This window comes from Lissotriton helveticus, chromosome 2_1 (genome assembly GCF_964261635.1).
Source record: "Lissotriton helveticus chromosome 2_1, aLisHel1.1, whole genome shotgun sequence".
Taxonomy (NCBI): domain Eukaryota; kingdom Metazoa; phylum Chordata; class Amphibia; order Caudata; family Salamandridae; genus Lissotriton; species Lissotriton helveticus.
In genome coordinates this window covers 1,116,254,936-1,116,274,463 of record NC_136059.1, presented here as the reverse complement: position 1 = coordinate 1,116,274,463, position 19,528 = coordinate 1,116,254,936, and the positions used below count along the sequence as shown (strand labels likewise).

Here is a 19,528-nt window from a genome sequence, read left to right as displayed (position 1 = left end):
TTGCACAGTGCAACCCTCTCGCGGGATGTTTAGCGAAGAGATTTTTCTTTTTTTTTAGATTGCATTGCTTTTATTGAATATTTACAGCAAAATTATGGATATTGCGACTGGAAATAAGCAGACCACCGAAACTACTGCCACTTTAACGTGCCCTGCACTCAAGGGGCATAGAAGCAAATCACTCAATTCAATATTCGCCTTTTGAAAAAGCAACAAAAAAAAACACATCAACCACAGGTCAAACCAGGCCATACCTCATCTGTGGCTGCTTGTGCTCCAGTTCACAAGGGGCTTGGCCTGGGAGTTCGGGCTCCTTTGCTTCTTCTGGACTACGAAGGCTGGTTTGCAAGTGGCTGCTCCCTGCTTGCAGCAGTCCAGCACGCAAGAAAATGGAATGGAATGCGGCCAAGACTGCTTACCAGTGGCTGAGAGGATTTCATACATTCCACCCGTTACATTTTTTCTTTTCTCAGCTACTTTTTCCACTATTCATATTTATGTTTTTCCTCAGCTGTTTTTCTCCACTTTACCTGCTGTTGTTTCCATGGACATCAATTAACCAAAACGCCAGGGGTAGTGGAAGTGACATCGCACGCCATTTGACCATTACTTTAACTCACACATACACATGCTTACACATACGAACATTCACACACTAGTGTACAGAAACACACTCTCACCCTGAAGCATGCAGAACAACATACATTTAACAGCATTTTTTTAACTTACCTTAGCTTCCAGATAGGGTCATACTTCTGCTAATGTACTCCATTTTGTAGTACACTAATAGTAAACAATATTATTCACTATTTGTATAATCAAAACATTGACAGAAACCACCACGCAAGCAGAGCTCCAACCAGCCTCCATTAGGAAGTGCTGCTCCTGTGTGCCAGGCACTGATTTTGCCACCGCGGAGGCCAGGTGTTTCAAAAGCAGTGCCAGTGGTCGAAAGGGGCAAGCCAAGGGTCACAGCAGCGACCCATGGCCACTCCTAAATGACACCCATGGTTGTTTCAGGAAATGTCTCTCTTCTGTCAATTCAGAGGTATCTTCTCTATGGAGGGAGAACCCCTCCATCTTGCAGACATGCCCTCTTAACCCTCTGGATGCTGTAAAATTCACCGTACCCGGAGCAGCGCTTCTTCCTGGTCAGTGATGACTGCCCGGGTCTGTGGGGCCGCCTGCGGAAGCTGCGCAGCCCCAATCTCCTCTCCATCCCGCCACCCCATGCAGCCTTCTTGGGCAGTGCCGAAATACACTCGCTGCGAGCCGGCGTCTCTGCAGAGGCCCTACAACAATAACAGAGGCTGACGCTTGGAGGCAAGCTGCGAGGCTCTGTCACTTTTCGCCTTCTGTCCTGACTCACCCCTGAGGGTACAGAGACCACTCCGCAAATCCTCAATCCCTGCAATGATCGCTGCAAGGTCCTCTGAGACAACACCGCAACCAACCGCTGGAGTCCCGTCCAAGCCCCCTCGACCTGCACTCTGGGGATCTCCCTGCGAGCAGCGAAGGCCAGCACTACATGCTCCACAGGTACAGAGACCACTCCACAGCAAATCAGTGCTGGTGTGTGTGGCTCTGTATGTGTGTGTGTGTGGCTCGCTCTGTGTGTGGCTCTGTGTGTGTGGGGCTGTGTGTGGCTCTGTGGGTCTGTGTGTGTGTGTGGCTCTATGTGTGTGTGCGTGGGTCTGTGTGTGTGTGTGTGGCTCTGTGTGTGTATGTGTGTGTAGCTCTGTGTGTGTGTGGGTATGTGTGTATGTGTGGGTCTGTGTGTGTGGGTCTGTGTGTGGCTCTGTGTGTGTGTGGCTCTGTGTGGGTGTGTGGGTCTGTGTGTGTGGGGGGATCTGTGTGTGTGTCTGTGTGTGTGTGGGTCTGTGTGTTTGTGTGTGGGTCTGTGTGTGTGTGGCTCTGTTGTGTGTGGGTCTGTGTGTGTGGGGGTCTGTGTGTGTGGGTCTGTGTGTGTGTGTGTGTGGGTGTGTGTGTGTGTGGGTCTGTGGGTGTGTGTGTGTCTGTGTGTGTGGGTGTGTGTGTGTGGGGGTCTGTGTGTGTGTGGCTCTGTGTGTGTGTGTGGGTCTGTGTGTGCTTGTGGGTCTGTGTGTGTGTGTGGGTCTGTGTGTTTGTGTGTGGCATTTGCGAGAGATTAAGCCATTGGCATTGTAAATGACAATGCCATTTATTTATCTGTTTTCAAAACCAACACATAAATAAAAAAATTGTCATTTACAATGCCAATAGCTCTAACTTTTGCAAAGGCGAGACCGTTGCATTGTAAATGCTTGTCTTTTGATGTGCCAATGTGGCACTAGCCTAGGCCTCTTGATTTTATATATATATATATATATATATATATATATATATATATATATATTGCGAACGCCCAGTTCCTCACTCCTCGGAATTGGATAGAAAAGAGCACTCAGAGCCGCTCCAGCGTGGTTCTAGCCAGATTCTTTATTTCAGACTTTGCAATTCATGCAACAAAAAAAAAAATATATATATATATATGTGGTCTGGAGTGAAGAGTACTGTTTGATGACTCTGGATGTGAAGTCCCTTTATACTTCCATCAGGTACAGCGATGGGATTAAAGCAGTTGAACATTACCTAAACAAAAGGCCCATGAACTATGTACACCACAACAGGATGATCATCGGCATGCTGAGACTATGTTTAGAACAAAATTATTTTTTGTTTTATGGCCAAATATACCAACAGATAAGGGGGGTGGCCATGGGGGCCTGCTTCTCCCCAAGTTTCGCGTGTTTACACATGGGACTGTGGGAGGAGCGGGTCCTCATGGGGGACCACGAAGCCATCTGGAGAAATAACATAGTCTTGTATTGCAGGTACATAGATGACTTATTCTTTGTGTGGAAGGGAGATGTGAATGAGGCAACTGACTTTGTGTGTAAACTCAATAATAACAACTATAATTTGGAGTTCACATCCGCAATACACAAGGAAAGAATGAACTTCCTAGATGTGGAAGTGTACATCAAGAACAATGCTTTGGAGACAAGAGCCTATAGAAAAGAGACCTCAGGTAACACTCTCTTACACGCTACCAGCCAGCACCCCGGACACCTCATACGCAGCATTCCCTATGGGGAAATGTTGCGCATGAGACGGCTCTGTAGTACTGAGAATGAGTGTGATAAAGCACAGAAAGAAAGCAGGAGCCGCTTTTTAGAGAGAGGATACAGAGCGGATGTGGTGGACAGTGCTATAGAGCGTACGAAAAACATTCCAAGGGCACAGGCCCTGAAAGGCAAGGGGCAGGTAACTGTAACCAATTCGGAAATCATACAATCAAGGGCAATTGTCACCTACAGTGTCCAACACGCTGAAATTCGGAAGATTTTCAGCAGAAATTGGAATTTGGTTAAGAGAGATCCGATCATCGGTAACCTGGTCCCTATCAAGCCGCAATTAACTTTTCGAAGGTCTCCGTCTATGGCAACAGCTTTAGTAAGCAGTACTCTGGACAAGCCTCTCTCAGGGACCTGGATGGACCTCAGTAGAGGTTTTAAAAGGTGTCCTTTCTGTAAGGCTTGCCGGCAAGGGATCAGTAAAACCCACTATTCCATCCCATTCCATGATAAGCCTATAGCTATCAAGCACAGACTTACGTGCAAAACTGAATACGTAGTATACGTGCTGCAATGTCCTTGTGGGCTATGCTATGTGGGCAGCACTCGACTGCCCGCCCACAAACGGATATTGCAGCATCTCCGAGCCATTTCAGGTAAAGATCCAGCTTACCCTGTTGCGCGACATTTTGAGCAGTTCCATAACAGTAATCCAGATGGATTGGTCTACTTCTTAGTGGACACGATCCCGCCCCTCAAAAGAGGGGGTAACAGGGATGCTCAATTGAGGCTACTGGAGACGAGATACATTCTGGAGTTCAACAGTAAGGCCCCGGGAGGCCTTAACGCCACCGAGGATATGTATACTTGTCTACAATAACATTGGCTCGAACCTTTATATATCAGTTTACTTAAGTGATTGGATATTCAACTCCTTTTGGTTAAATCATCTGTTTTTGGATAATGCTATGACCAAAAAACTGAGTGCTCGAACCCCCGACTGTAACTAAACAACTATCATTTAGTTTTTAAATAACTTTCACATTTATTCACTTTGGGTGAACTTTCCCCAGTATGATGATGTAGGGTATTTATATACTTAACAGCTAAGCAGGTTTATCATTAATTCAGACATTGTAGGTAGATGGTAGACCATTGGTGAGGGACTAGGGATTGCGAGGTGGGGGAGCAATTGATTTTGAATCCTCCACTCCTCCCCATTTCCTCACTATGTCTTATACCAGTGTAGCAAGACCAATGTAAACATTGAGGTTATATGAAATGCGTTTTTATATGTAAATATGACTTCCTTTTAATTGGTTTTTATTAACAATATGTAAATAGGAATGTAAAGAGATTGTCTATTTTTCTACATATTTATTTTGTATATAGTATATATTTTTCTAAACATTTGGAAGGTATATTTCTATATGATGTTGGGCACCACGCCCCCTAATCCTGCTGCTTACTGCTAAGTATTTCCTTTTTGGCAGTACATCTACTATGTCTATGATTGCACTTTAGAAAAAATGTACACAGCTGTGAATGGTTTAAAGTTAACCACTTCAGTATATATACCCTCATCTATGTTTGTGACACATCATGTGATCAAGCCTCTGTGAGAGGTGAAACGCGTCATGGCATTTTGCTGGCTGAACTATATGCACGAAATAAAGCACTGAAAATACTGCACGTACCTGTGGTTTCGTTCCGACGTTGTTTGCCCGTGAGGTAAAGGAGCGTGATGGATGGCGTCTGTTGTACATATATATATATATATATATATATATATATATATATATATATATATATATATATATATATATATACCAGCTCCCAAGCACCAACGCGGTGCACTCGCAGGCGGGTGCTTCTTAGATGCAGGGGTGCTCCCGCATGGCAATTACGGCTTCAACTCTCCTCCTCTTCTCCGACTTTCATCAAGGAAGACAGCACTCCCGGGGGCCGTTTCTGTTAATTTATTAAACAGCAAACTCGCACATCAAAACAGACGCGTTTCGGTAACAACCTTTTTCTATGTTTACCGAAGCGCTGAAATTTCATGATTTTTAAACACCTTACTTCCTGCATTAACACAAAGAAGGGACTGTCGCAGAATCGCGGCATCCCTAGCACTCAGTACAACATAATAGCGCCATCTTTGAATGTCCGAAATGCTTAAATAAACAAACATAAACATCACATTAGCAGTTGATTGTCAGCCTAAATGCCAACATAAGAGGAAAATATATAACCTCAAAACCAAAGTGCAACTACAAATTATATAAAATAATAATCATCCATCTCGCCCATGGATGGGCACTTCTACCAATATGGCATTCCTCCTATAATCAATGTACTGTTAAATTCATCACCCCCTGAATGGGAAAAAATCATCACCACACTGGATGAAAAGGTATCACAAATCCTGAAAAAAAAAATATATCCACTCCAACATGTCTTGAGGCAGCCTAGCTACACAATCCACAATATTTACATTTATATACTAATGAGCACATACTGATTTTCATTACGTCAAAAGAGGTGGAAAATCAAGGTAAAGATAAAGATAGAAGAGATAAAGAAAGATAAGAGGATCAAATCAGAAACTCGAAAATTCAAAAAGAATTGAAATTTCGTCAAGTTCAAGTAGAAACCAAAGAGCAGGGAGAAATTAATACATCAATATTTATACACACACATCTCCTATATACATCATGGCGTCATCTCAGTATATATACAGAATCTACGACAGACTGATTGACCAGACTAATTCATCAACTACCTCACTCCCCCAGTTGTATAGCAAGCTCTTCATTGCTATTGAGGCCTAGCGGTGCCTTCGTCTGAAGGTCAATTATATACCGTGACTCCAGCCTTCGTAACCTCAAAATAATATCACCCCCTCTTGGATTGCTAGGCACATGATCAAGGCAAAAGTAGCTCAGCAAATCCCTGTTGCGATGATGTTCCGCAACAGTGTAAGCTTCATCCCCCTCCGCTATTGCTCCAGTATCCTGATTTTTGTGGGATGAATAGGGCTGCCTACATAATGTAGGCCGCATGGACACAAGAGACAATACACTCTATAGGGGGTAGTACAAGTCCAGAACTTCCTAATGTTTTTATGGATGCCTACAGTTGGAATATCATATGCAAGTACCCTCTTGCTTCCCCTGCAGGCTTTACACTTCCCGCATGGGAAAACCCTTGCATAGAGCCAAAAGCAGATCTAGGGGCATTAGTTAGATGACTGCGTACTAGGTCATTTTTCAACAATCTTGCCTTCTAAATGACAAGGACGTAGGATGGAAGATCTTCCCCTATCACATTATCTGTCTGCAAGATGTGCCAGTTTTTCTTCATAATTCTTTTCAGATCCCTAGCATTCCTTGAAAAAGTAGTTATGATACTAAATTTACCCTCACTAGTTCTGGTGTCGGTACTCTGTATGTCCTTATTCATCACAGATCCTCCCTTTTATGACAAGTTGCTCTCCCATAGTCCTCATCTAGCACTTGCTGGCTATAGCCCCGTATTTTGAAACGTTTTATACTGTCCCTCGCAGCCACCTGAAACTCATTATCTTCTGAGCTATTCCTCTTAATCCTGAGTAGTTCCTCGTAGGGGATACTCCTCACCAAATTAGTGGGATGGCTACTAGAGGCATGCAGGACAGAATTCCCTGCAGCTGTCTTCCGATATAGCCTGGTCTTCAGCTGCCCTCCCTCCACATAGATGTTCAGATGTAAGTAATTCACTGATTCAGCAGTCACATCTCCAGTGAACTCAAGGTTGACCTCATTCATGTTCAGGACCCCAATGAAATCCCAAGCTGTCTCCAATGACCCATTCCAAATGATGAACAAGTAATCTAGAACAAGTAATCTATGAAACGGTACCATCTGACGACCCGATTGGTCCATTCTTTGTTGGCCACGCCCCAGGCCACCTGCTCCTTCCACCAACCCACAAACAAGTTTGCATAGCTGGGGGCGAAGCAGGTGCCCATGGCCGTGCCTGAGGTCTGTCTATACATCTCTGTTTGAAAGAGAAAAATATTGTTAAACAGACAGAATTTGGCAAAATCCAATACCAATGCACTATGGTCAGTATACTTCAACGGACGTTTATCCAAGAAATATTTTATGCCACCAGGGCATCTTGATGCGCTATTGAAGTGTCCAGACTAGTGATGTCCAAAACCATCAATTTATAGCCTTCTTCCCATTGCAAGGATGCAATCTGGCCCAACAAATCTTTGGTGTCTCTAATGTACGATTTAAGGACTTCCACATGAGGTCAAAGAAAAAAGTCCATATAAATCGACATATGTTCAGTAAGGCTTCCTTGCGATGCCACGATGAGTCTCCCCGGTGGTGCCAGCTTGTTCTTGTGCACCTTCGGTAACGCAAAGGGTAGAAGGTAGGGATGGTAGGATTCAGCCGTCTCAAAAATAGAAATTCATCCATTTCCAACAGTCCTTTGTCGTGTGTGTGTATATATATATATATATATATATACACACACACACGACATATATATATATATATATGCAAAAAAGTAGCAGAGAGCTCTGGGTAGTTCTCAAGTTTAGGTGGAAAGTGGCTCCTGTATAGACTATAGTGCACCCTCAAACCCAGTAATACGTTTATCTTTGACCCACTACAGCATACATCTTCTCCAAGAACACGTGCGCTCACTGCCATCCTACATTCATGACACCAGTGATTTCCTCAGACAGATACACAACTGCCAATGGGAAGAGGACTAATGGCTAATGATGTTGGATGTCACTACTCTCTATACAAGTATTCACCAAAAGGATGGCATGAGAGCTTTGGAACATTTCTTAGGCACTAGGTCAATTCATCTATACTAACACAACAAAATGTTATTGAATATGACCAGCTTTTGACTAGGAAATAACTATTTTATGTTCCAAAATAAGATATTCCAACAGATCTTAGGTGTCACAATGGAGCCATCTTTTCCCCCACTTATGCCTGTCTGCACATACGATGGTGGGAGGAGCTGGTCCTTAAAGCAGACTACAAGGGTAGTTGATAGACATGTGGTGAAATGGATAAGGCATATTGATGACTTATTTGTAATATGGTGAGGCACAAAAGAAAGCGCCATGAGTTTTATAGCACAAATTAATGTCAACAATATTAACTTACATTTTACTGCCAATCTGAGCCAAAAATCAGTCTGCTTTTTAGATGTAGAGGTATATATTGAACAAGAAAATTGAAACCAAACTACATTGAAAACAAACTGTGGGGAACTCCGTATTACATGCGAGGACTTTCCATCCAAAACACCTCATACACAGCATTCCTTTAGGTGAGATGCTTAGAATTAGAAGCATATGCAGTAGTGACGCAGACCTATAAATAGCTCAAAGGGAGCACAAACTTAGATTTCTGGCATGAGGTTACTCAGAGACTACCATCAATTTGGCCATAACCAAATCCCAAGCTCTAAGCAGATCCGACTTGCTATTTAAAACAACAGGCAATGAGATAACACCTCTACACAACAAGCACAAAGTTCAGACTAATGAGAGTACACAGCTAATCCTGACTTTCAATAAACAGAAGAATAGATTATGCAACATAATCATTAAGAACTGGCTAATTGTCCTGAGTGATCCGGTAATAGGGGACATACTACCTAAAAGGCCAGCCATCACTTTTAGGAAAGCCAAATCTATGAGTGACATTCTAGTTAGTAGCAGCCCAGAGACCAAAACTAAATCAAATTGGCTGACTCAAAGAAAGGGCTTCATGAAATGCACTGAATGTCGTGCGTGCAAATTTGGTATCAATACAACTTCATATACCATGCCTTTTAGAGAGCAGCCCATCCTCATTCAAAAACCTCTAACTTGCAGAACTGATCATGCTGTATATGTGTTGGAGTGCTCTTGTGGACTACGTTATGTAGGTAGCACAAAGCTACAGGTCCACAAGAGGCTTCTCCAACACATCAGAGCCATCACAAACTCTGATCCCACGTATCCAGTGGCACGACATTTCAGAGAAGTCCACGAGAACAAGCTAGAGCATCTCAAGTACTATGTATTAGACTCAGTTTTGCACTCAAGACGCAGAGGCAATCGGGAGGCAACTCTAAGAAAACTAGAAAAACGCTAAATCATAGAACTCGACACCAAAAGCCCACAAGGGCTAAATGCTAGTGAAGATCTCTTCATCTGTCTATAACATCATTAAGAGGTGGTAGACAACGATAAACTATCCCTCATGTCCATTTGTAAATATTTATGTGTGCTAACACACACAATCCCTGCTTCTTCTCTACATTTAAATTTTTAAAATTTTAGCCTTTATTTTTTATAATTTTTACTATTTGGCTGGCACAAGGGTAGATGTTTTTTGCAATAAGCACTTTATCAATACACATTTTTGATGAAAACATACAGCAATTCAGGCCCACTGGGGATACACTACGCCAATCTAGCAATGAGCAAAAGAGGATGATTAAGTGCTAGATGGCGGTAGGTTGCAAATTGGCTGCATACACATTGACATGACAAAAAAACCATGGTCTCGATAAAAGTGTTACAGTCAGCGCCAAAGGCTTTTCTAGACATTTTAAAGTTTTAAATGGTTTTATATCAGCCATGTATACATCTTTTGACTCATTTATTTATACTTGTATTTTTACATTCATATTCTATGTATTTATTACAAGTAAGGCTCCCTGTTTTCCGTTTTTACGGATTTTTACACATAAATACAGACAGAAAAACATTTATTTTCTTGTCTGTATTTATTTTTAAATGTGGATAAAAACGGATATTGGGTTGCTTTTTTGATTCTAAATACTTTCTACCATGACTGACAGGCCAATAGCTGTGTGGATTGATAGGTAAGGGGCTTAAAAAAGAAATGAAGTTTATAAAGAGGCTTAAACGGCAGTAAATATGCACACGGTTAATAATGAAATTTCAATAGTCTCATATGAGGGCATTGATTTATGTTCTAAGGGTCTTCATATCACTGAAACCCATCAGGTATTCAAGGTAAGAGTGCTTATTTATTGGTTTAATAAAAGTGGAAATATACTAGGTTAAGCTTAATTTTTTTCAAAAAACCTAAACTAAATATGGATAAATACAGATAAAATTAGCAAAAAAGAAATATGGATAAATACAGACTGAAATGTCAAAAAATAAATACCATAAAACCGGGAGCCCTAATTATAAGCAAAAGGAATGTTTATTTATTTATCAAATTGCTCAACTGACTTGTAATGCATCTGTCATTTGCTGAGACCATGTGAAGTTGAACGTGAGTCTGTTTTTTGTATTCATTTTTGCACTTGTCACTTTAAATATGAGCACTGTAATGTAGCCACGTCATGTGATCAAGGCCTGCATAGGCCAAAACGCGTAATGGCGGAGCACTAAGAAATAAATAATATTGCACCAGCAAAAGTGGAGTCCGTTCCTGTTCTTTCCAGCACTACGAAGGGCAAGCAAGCGAACAAGAGATTGACATTTTATATATATAGGCAAAAAAGAAGCAGAGAACTCTGGGTAGTTCTCACGTTTAGGTGGAAAGTAGCTCCTGTATAGAGCACCCTCAACACCAGCAACACATTTATCTTTGACCCACTACAGCATACATCGGGCCAATGGGTAAGCCAACTTCAACCATTGACTAACTTAACTACGAGTAATGCCAAGCTGCACTTTCACAAGGCGCACCTCCAAACACAAATTAGATCCATTAAGTTCTAGAGACTTCTATGGCAGTGAGTTTTTTCTGAGACCAAATAGACATTTTTGCTCTTTTTTTTCAAAATCATTTGTATGGCTTGATTTGTAAAATTGGTGAGTAACTGGCACCTGCCACATCAATATTTTATTTAAAAACAAAATGGCAAAAACAGCATTGACAAAGCCAAAAAGCTGCCGGTCAATACAAGACCGATTGACTTTGCCAATGCTTGTTTACCAATGAATATGCAATTTCTGGAACCTAAGCACATCGATATATCCAAAACAACAAAATAATTAAAATTTTGGCTAAATACAAATGTTTAATTGTTGCATAGGTATAAGAGAATATTTTAAAAAGGAAACGAGCCAGCGCAATTTCACGATACGAAGGAATAATAACAGAGTTAATTGAAAATATAACGAAATCCAAATCAGCACCACAGATGACGAAGAAGAGGAAGTGAAGCAAAGAATGTTGCATGAAGCTGAGGCCAAACCTCCTCCAACCCGCAAGTTGACAAACCAGCTGCCTGCTCACCACAATAGCATTTCCTTAAGATGACTCTATTTCGTGATTATGCAATATTGTGGCAGGATATTTATAGCACGTTCAGTACGTTGAACCTAACAATAATAGCCGTAAATAACCATGCCGTCTCAGAACGTGTGCCAGGACGTGGGAGGGTTCAGCAACAGAACGACTACAGGTAATCGCTTCAACCACAGACTCGAATGTTTCTGGCTGTCGGTTATCTAACGAGCCAGACAATTCATTGTTCACAGGGGCATGTACCTGCAGAGAGGAAATGACGTCGGAGGGGAAATGAGAGTGAATCAGAGAGGGAAATACCGTTTGACCCTCTGTCTCACTCTGTCAAGATGAGAGATGCTATTTCAATATTTGTAAGTACTACGCCCTTATTAAGGGAAACTCATACTCAGAAATTACACGACTTAAACCAAAACATTGCTTAGTAACATAAAAGGAAGAAAACTACAAACAGTACAGAGAGTATGAGATTCAGGCGACTATTAATATAAGAAGATTGAGACAAGGAAAAAGATAAAAGGAGTATAGATTTACAGTTTTCTTTTCAGGAAGGATTGATACTAGAGACAATCAAATAATGTATGATGCTAGATCGTGCCTTACGAAATCCACTGGAACTGCTTTTAGTAAGAACATGTTACCATGGTGGTTTGTTGGTGGAGTTTGTGACTGAGGATGATCTGTATTAATACGCGTTTGGTTGTCGCGTGTGATGCTGCATCACCACTGCAAGGTTGTGAGTGAGTAACTGTTGTGGAACAGGGAAAAGAACTGACTCCAGAAGGTGGGGCTTAAGACTACAAGTGTCTGGCCAGTGTATTGGAGAACAGGCCCTCCTGTTCCTCTTCAGACAAAGCCAAGCGTCAATTGATGTTTTTACTAAGCTATGAATCCACAAACAAGAACACAAAAGTAAGCAACGCAGAGAGAGTCATATCCCATTGGCTCAAAGGTGACTCGTAAGGGTAGAGTTATAAGATGAGACAGAATTGATCATTGTGGATTCTAAGCACGAACAATAAATTGACCAATGCCTAAGTGTAATTGAGAGGACATTTCCCAAATTGTTATGGCTGTGCATTGAGTTTCTGTTTGCAGGTATGTATTGCTGGTTGGAAGAAGCTGTGGATTCAGGAAATGAAGAGGCTTCTCATAGAGGACCGTCGTTGCTCGAGACACCTATCACAAACGAAGAGTGATGCACAGCGGTTAAAGGGCCTTGCACTGTGTAAACCTAGAACTCAGTTATGGCAATCAAGAAGGAGATCCCCAGTAAAGTGGATTTTGCAGCCCGGGTTGGTGCTAACATGGGGTCCACATTCCAGGCCCAATGGGTAAAGAGTACTTCAAGGATATAAATCAACATCATAGATGAACATTCTTAGCACCTCCAGCTTAGTCAGCAGGTTAACGACAATCAACTCATACACAATGGCAACAAATAGACCATAGGGGAAAGCATAAATATTAACAGGCCTCCTTTTTTAAGTCCATAAAACTACCACCAAAATAATGGGCTGTATCTATAAGTCACTTCCAGAAATCATGAGGCATCTGTCAATTGTTGCCAGCCAATGTCATGAGCAGGTCTTCCTTGCAGTGCAGGGAGGCAGGTTCTCACTCTGTGCTCTAAACTCGCCTACCTGAGTTGGTTTCTGTACAATGGTGACTTGCTGGATGTCACTAACGTATTTCCTATACAGGATCAGCTGGTCCACGGACAGGCAACTCGTATCCATCGTCTGCAACTCGTACTTCTTGAGGACCGGATCTGACACAGATGGACAATAAAATACAAAAGATGACTACCAGTCCTTAAATCATGGCACAGGATGGAAGATGCAATGCTACTACAAATATGCCATACCTAATATTCCATGTATTCCACAAATATACTCTATAAATTAGCTGGTGAATAGAACATGAGCACTGGAAACAATGTTATGAATAACTTTATCGGCCTCATGATGTCCTCGCCAAGTGTTGTCCTGGTAATAAGGAATTGCAATCGCCCATAAAATACACTTTGAAAAAGAGCATCACATTAGAATGAGGCTCTCTATCAATAAGATCAAAATTATTCATCTTTTGTATTTTATTCGCTTTAGCTGTTCCAACGCCAAGAAAGGAACATATCATTTTCTCTATCCTTGCAGTAGTACCCATAGGGGTGTAGGTTGTTGTGTTAGTTCTCTATCTATGTATTGGTGAGGTGTTTGACCTGGTATTTCTTTATAGTGCCATTATAGCTTGGTGGGGCTACATATTTGGTCTATGTCACACTAAGGTTCACCTAGCAAGGTAAATGGGTGTAGATGCAGGTATGATATATTTATTGGTGAATGGCATTACTATTACACACAGGGTAATTTCTCCTTCCGAGTAAACAAGTAATGCCCAACAAAGGTTTATTATTTTTTATTTAGTGGTTATGAGCCTTAATATGTTTATTTACCCATATTGTACAGGTGTTTCCTTCTCCGGGGCTACTATCGCCTTCCCTTTCTCCCCCTTTGACCATGAAAGACATCTGAGCGCCCTGAGGTAGGGGCATAACCACATTGTGGTCTAGCACCGAAACACGTGTTGGCGTCAACACACTGAGGACTTGAAGGTTGTTTCAAGTTTGGAACATATATAAACAAGATGAAATGACCCTATACATTTGGGTATGAATAAAAGTTATACCTATCGTATGTTATAAACTGAAAAGGCATGATACATTAATGTACAGAGTGCATACAGGAGATATTAGATAGCAGAGTGCATCAAAGCACAACCAATGTATATTTGATTGATTTTTCCCAAGAAAAATATATATACCTATACATGATGTTGAAATCTCTCATTGTGTTCCTCTACTGTTTTTAATGTGGTTTGATGTTGGTCACAACTGAGGTATGTCTGATGAATGCTTTGTGATAGGAGTGAATGCAGTATGATTCTACAATTTTAGTGCAATACTGTTTGGTGGATGATGTGAAGAAGGGTATGTGTAGCCTTGTTGGCAAAACATTGACAATTTTATCAAAAAGTTTTTTGTTCAATTATGTCCATTAAAACAGGAAAATCATATTTTGAATAACAAGATAACACGTTTTGAAAAAATAAATAAAAAAGTAAAATGAAATTAATTATGTGTATGCACATTGTATGCTGGGCTCCACAAATATGTATTGAAAGGTTATTGAAGTATTGACTAATACAACCTTTAAATTGATTAGGTAGACGGTTTCTATTTGCATTTCTGATCTATATTCTTCTGGGCCTGCCCCTCAGTATATATTTTGTTCAGAGGCCCTCTTTTTCTCTTCTTTTATTAATAAAACGTGCACGTGGCAAAATTCTAAAGTTAATATCTTCACAGGTTTATTAAAAAATAGTATAATTACAGAAAGTAAAAGTAATTTGTTAATAAATCAAGTTAATTAGCAAGCAGACAGACATAAGGTTTGTCTCCAGAAAAACCTAAACAATTACTTCTCACTGTTCTGTAGCTAACCATACCATGAACAAAAGTTGGCTATTCCCAAGAAAGCACCTTTTATAATGTTTGAGGAACAGAAGGCACACTCATTCATAGCTTGACATTACATAGAATGGTTGGTTTAAGAGGATTCATTCATGACAATCAATAAATCTATTGGTACAACAATACTAGAAACCTTTACTTCCTAAAGCATCTTAGTGATTAAAATTGTACATATTTAATTAAGGAATGAAATCATACATTATGCAGCACTGGAATTCAACAGCAAGTTCAACTGTCAGAAGAGCTCGACTAAATGGCCATGAACCTGTAATAGAAACATCCTTCCTGTTCTCTCCACATACATTTTATACACAGAGACCTTGGCTGACACTATATTTCCCATTGATTTTCTGACAAAGGGAAAGATACATGCATGTGGAAAGCATGTAAACCTAAAATAAACGTGCACTTTTCTGCAGCATTTCACGAATGATTGTCAATGCAGTCTGGCACAGCCTAGTTATGCTAACTTAAGCTTGCATAAACTAATAATTATTTTGTGGCACATCAAAACTCACTAGTTTATCAACATGAGCTCAGGCATAATGGCTGGGTTAAGTTTTAGTTAGTGGCAGTGATTCATAATTGCTTGTGAGTGCAGGAAAATTAGTATTTACAGAGGAAATGGAGAACAATGGACAGACGCAGTCAGACAAGCAGTTCAGGTATGCATCTGCCTGAAATTATTGACTTTTATACATGGCACTATTCTCTGACATAAAGCACAGGGTCTTCAAATCTCTCCAAAATCAATATTCTGATTTTTTTACAGGGGCAAGCCAAACTACTGTCAAAGAAAAGCCTTGATGAAGTATGATTGAACGGAAATAAATGTGCACATCAGTTTGCTAACATTACCAATGCTGCTATCTTGTGGCATAGCCTTGGAGAATTTGAGGATTAGGAGACAGAAATTAAAAGGTTTATGTGCATACAGAATTACATCATTGAATGTTCTCCATCCTTGATGATAAAATCAAAGTCGAACCATCAGACTGCAAAACAAACAAACATACACATATATGTTAAAGAGGCAGTGCAGGAAGCTGGCTCTCTATATACCATAACAAAGTAAGGTATAGTGTGCACAGAGTCCAATGGATTCCCAGAGGTATAGTAGAGGCAAAATTAAATAATCACTAATAGCTCTATTTGTGGTAGCTCGGTCGAGCAGTTAGGCTTATTAGGAGGTGTGTTAAGCATGTATTGTATTCACTCAGACACGACTTGATGGCACACACTCAGAGACTAACCAGACCAATTAGGTAAGTGTAAAAAAGGTATATTTATGTTTTATTTGTAGAACCAAACAGAACTTTACAATGGTAGGTAAAATATATTTTCAGTTGCAAGGCTTTACACAGAGATGCAATTGTAGGTGAAATTGGAATCATTACAGGTTTGGATTTGCTTTCAAAACAGTTCAGAATACATAGGAATTACTTTGGATTACTTGTGTGTTACTTTTTAGTTACATCGACTATTTGGGGTGAAAGGCCTAGATATCACACTGTTGATCCTACAATACAAAGGTTAGTAAGACAATTTACTTTTCAAAGCATAATTACTTTTGTTCCATTCAAAAAACAGGTTGACAGAATATTTTCAGAAGAAAAACCACAACATGGATTACTATGGGGAAAAAGAATGTTATTGGTTTACAGATAAGTAAAAGACCTACAATGTTGGGTGTCTGGAGTGAAGATCAAGTTTCAGGTTGGCACTGAAAGGGCACCACCAACATTACTAGGGCGGCAGGGTGCAGAGTGCAGGGGCCCAATGTAAGCCGATGGAGCAAGTGGGCCATTGGTTAGGTGCTGCATACAAGCAGGCCACTTGGTTGTGGGAGCAAAGCTCCAGGGGTTAGGATCAGCACTGCAGGGGCCAACACTCAGCATAAGAGCTGCACCACCAGCAGCACGGAGGCAGCTGAAAGCAGGGTACTAATAAAGTCATTGGGAGCCCTGTTGTTTCCAATGGAGATCTCCATGTTGGAAGAGATGCTGCAGTTTCCTGAGGGTGACCCCCAGCCAGAGAGGTAAGTTGGATTGCTGGGGGATGATGCATGGACACTGTCAGTTGGGCCACCCAAGGCCGTGAGGTGTCAGGTGCAGGGGTGTCTTTGGGGGTCTGGTTTCCTTACCATGTCGGGTCGCGGCCGGGGTAACCCCTCATGTTGAGGCTGCAGGTGTCGGGTAAGAGGTCAAGGCAGGTCGAGGATCACCAAATTCCAGGTGAGGATCACTGGGAAGACCTATTCATGGTGTTGGGCCACTCAAACTCGTGTTGTGGGCGTCGGGTGTAGAGTGGTGCAGAACTGCGGATTCGGCTGGTTCCGGGGTCGGTGTTGGAGTCTTTGGTTGGAGCAGAGCGGCTGCTCACGGGAGACAGAGTCTATTCGGTGAAAGCAGGGCAGGTCCTCTGGGTTATGGATGGCTGCTGGCTGCTGGACATGCCGGGGCTTGGGTGGGAACATGTCAAAGTCGGGACAGGCCAGTAGGGCTGAGGCCAAAGCAGTTGTCATCCTCTTCTAACTCCTTCAGCATGGGTCTTCGAACCTTCTTTTTTATTTTTCAGTCTGAGCAGGCAAGGTACAGGGTAGCTCCTAAATACTACATTTAGTAGCATTTACAGGGGTGTGCAGGTTGGGACCAATGGGTCTCTTCCTTGGGGTGAGTACATCCCCTATTATGCCACCCTCCAGTGGGAGGGGGGCATGAGCCTCTCTCTGGTTGGCTGTGTCCCCTCGTCTTCAAGATGGAGGGGACTGAGTTGTGTGCTTCACCTCGCCTCCCCCACATGAGGGGTGGGGTTGCCAAAAGGTGGGCACACTGCTCTTCCTCCCTGGGTTTTCCTGCCAATTTTCTCACCAAAGTGGGAGTCAGAACCAGTGGGAGCCGGTTGCTTGGGGCAGCAAAAGGCAGGGTCCGCTAACAAAGGCGACAGGGTCCGCTAACAAAGGCGACAGGCCTTTGAAGCTTCCTCTTCGTGGACCTAGGCCATCGTGGGGGAGAAGGCATGACACCTCTGCCCAGGATGGGCTTTGTTTCCGGACCCAGAAAGTGGAGGCCCTCTACCCAGGGGTCCAGAAACCTATCTAGTGGTGGCAAATGGCGGGTAGCTATTCAGGAACCACACCAGGACTGGTCAGTTTTCAGGGGGCATCTCTAAGTGCTTTTTACATTAAAACCCACTGGCACCAGAGTGGGTTTAATGTGCTGAGAAGTTTGATACCAAACTTCCCTGGTTTCAGTAAAGTATTTACAGAGCTGTGAGTTTGTAATGACAAGCCCTCAGACCATATACTCTTTATGGCTTTACTGCATGTACAGTGTCTAAGAATGGACTTAGACGCAGTAGGGGTACAGTGCACCTGCAACTGTACTCTCACATGTGGTCTAGTGCACTCCGCTAGAGGGGTGACTTCCTAGGCCACAGGCAGTGGGTTGCGGGCATGGCACACAGGGATATGTGCCATGCCGACTCTTCACTTTTCTCAGCACCAAAACAGGCAGCCTGCAATGGCAGTGTGTGGGTGTTAAGGTGCAGGGTCTCAATAGGCGTTGCAGCCTTTAGAGGCCTTCCCTGGTCACAGTGCCCTTGGTACCCATGGTACCTTTTAGAAGGGGCTTACCTGGGGCCAGCGATGTGACAATTGTGGATAGAGAGGTCCAGTTCTGGTAAAGAACACAGGCCCAGGGAACGTGATTGGCAGGGACCCCAGGCGCATTATGTCAAAGTGCTTAAAGAGTCAGGCAAACAAAAGTGTGGGGGGGTTACTGCAAAAGAAACCTACTTTCCTAAAGCCAGCTATAGCGCCTCTATAGCTATGGTCGGGTCAGAGTTCCCATTAAAAAGGCAATATTTGTTTTGTTGCAACTTTGGTGCTGTATGATGAATCTGCACTAACTTTTCCACAAAAAGAAGTTCATGCTTTGGCATGGCAAGTTTCCTATAGATCCATAATTTGAGGGGCTCAGAGGGACAATAATGGGGTGTCAAAAGAGTGCCTCTTCCCATTTAAACTCCCATAGGACATTTTGCACAAAAAAACGAAAGGGACCTGGCATGAAAGTTTACTGAAGGAAATACCTTTGCTTGGTTTCCTGTAAATCCCTTCAATAATTTTAGAGACATTGTGCTTAAAAATATTTAAGTATGTGCTAGAAGCGGTTAAATAATTAGAGATGCTAGGCCATTATTCCACAGAAGTCCATGACCCCGAGTTCATGGACAGCCCACGGACCCAAATTAAAAAAACTTAGCAAGTCTAATTGAATGAGGAAGTTTTTCCTCTCATCATTTATTTCAGATTTTTTTTAAACTATGTATTAGTCTCAAATGTTCCTTGACTCGTACCTTACCCAAACAGTATCTTTCAAATAAGCGCACATTTCTCCAAATATGACAGTCATATTTCCGAAATAACTATAAGTGTTAGTCTCAAACTATCAACATCAAAAGATCCAACATATGTACAAAGTTGCCCCAACAATAAATAAATATATATTTGTATAATTAAACAGTAATTGCCACACATTTTAGCAATGTAAGGCAATTGTTTTAAATTGCTCCCAGAATGTCAGCATGACCTATTC

General features: G+C 41.9%; 1 protein-coding gene across 3 annotated transcripts in view; it reads right to left on the bottom strand.

Annotated features, from left to right (window-relative positions):
- Nucleotides 1-19,528, bottom strand: part of LOC144818472 (uncharacterized) — a 301,011-nt gene that overhangs the window by 168,789 nt on the left and 112,694 nt on the right. For all 3 annotated transcript variants that reach the window (XM_078675938.1, XM_078675940.1, XM_078675939.1), the window contains one exon: nucleotides 13,042-13,169. In XM_078675938.1, coding sequence (XP_078532064.1) covers nucleotides 13,042-13,137 — 96 coding nt within the window. In that variant the 5' untranslated portion in view covers nucleotides 13,138-13,169. The remainder of the gene's footprint in view (nucleotides 1-13,041; nucleotides 13,170-19,528) is intronic.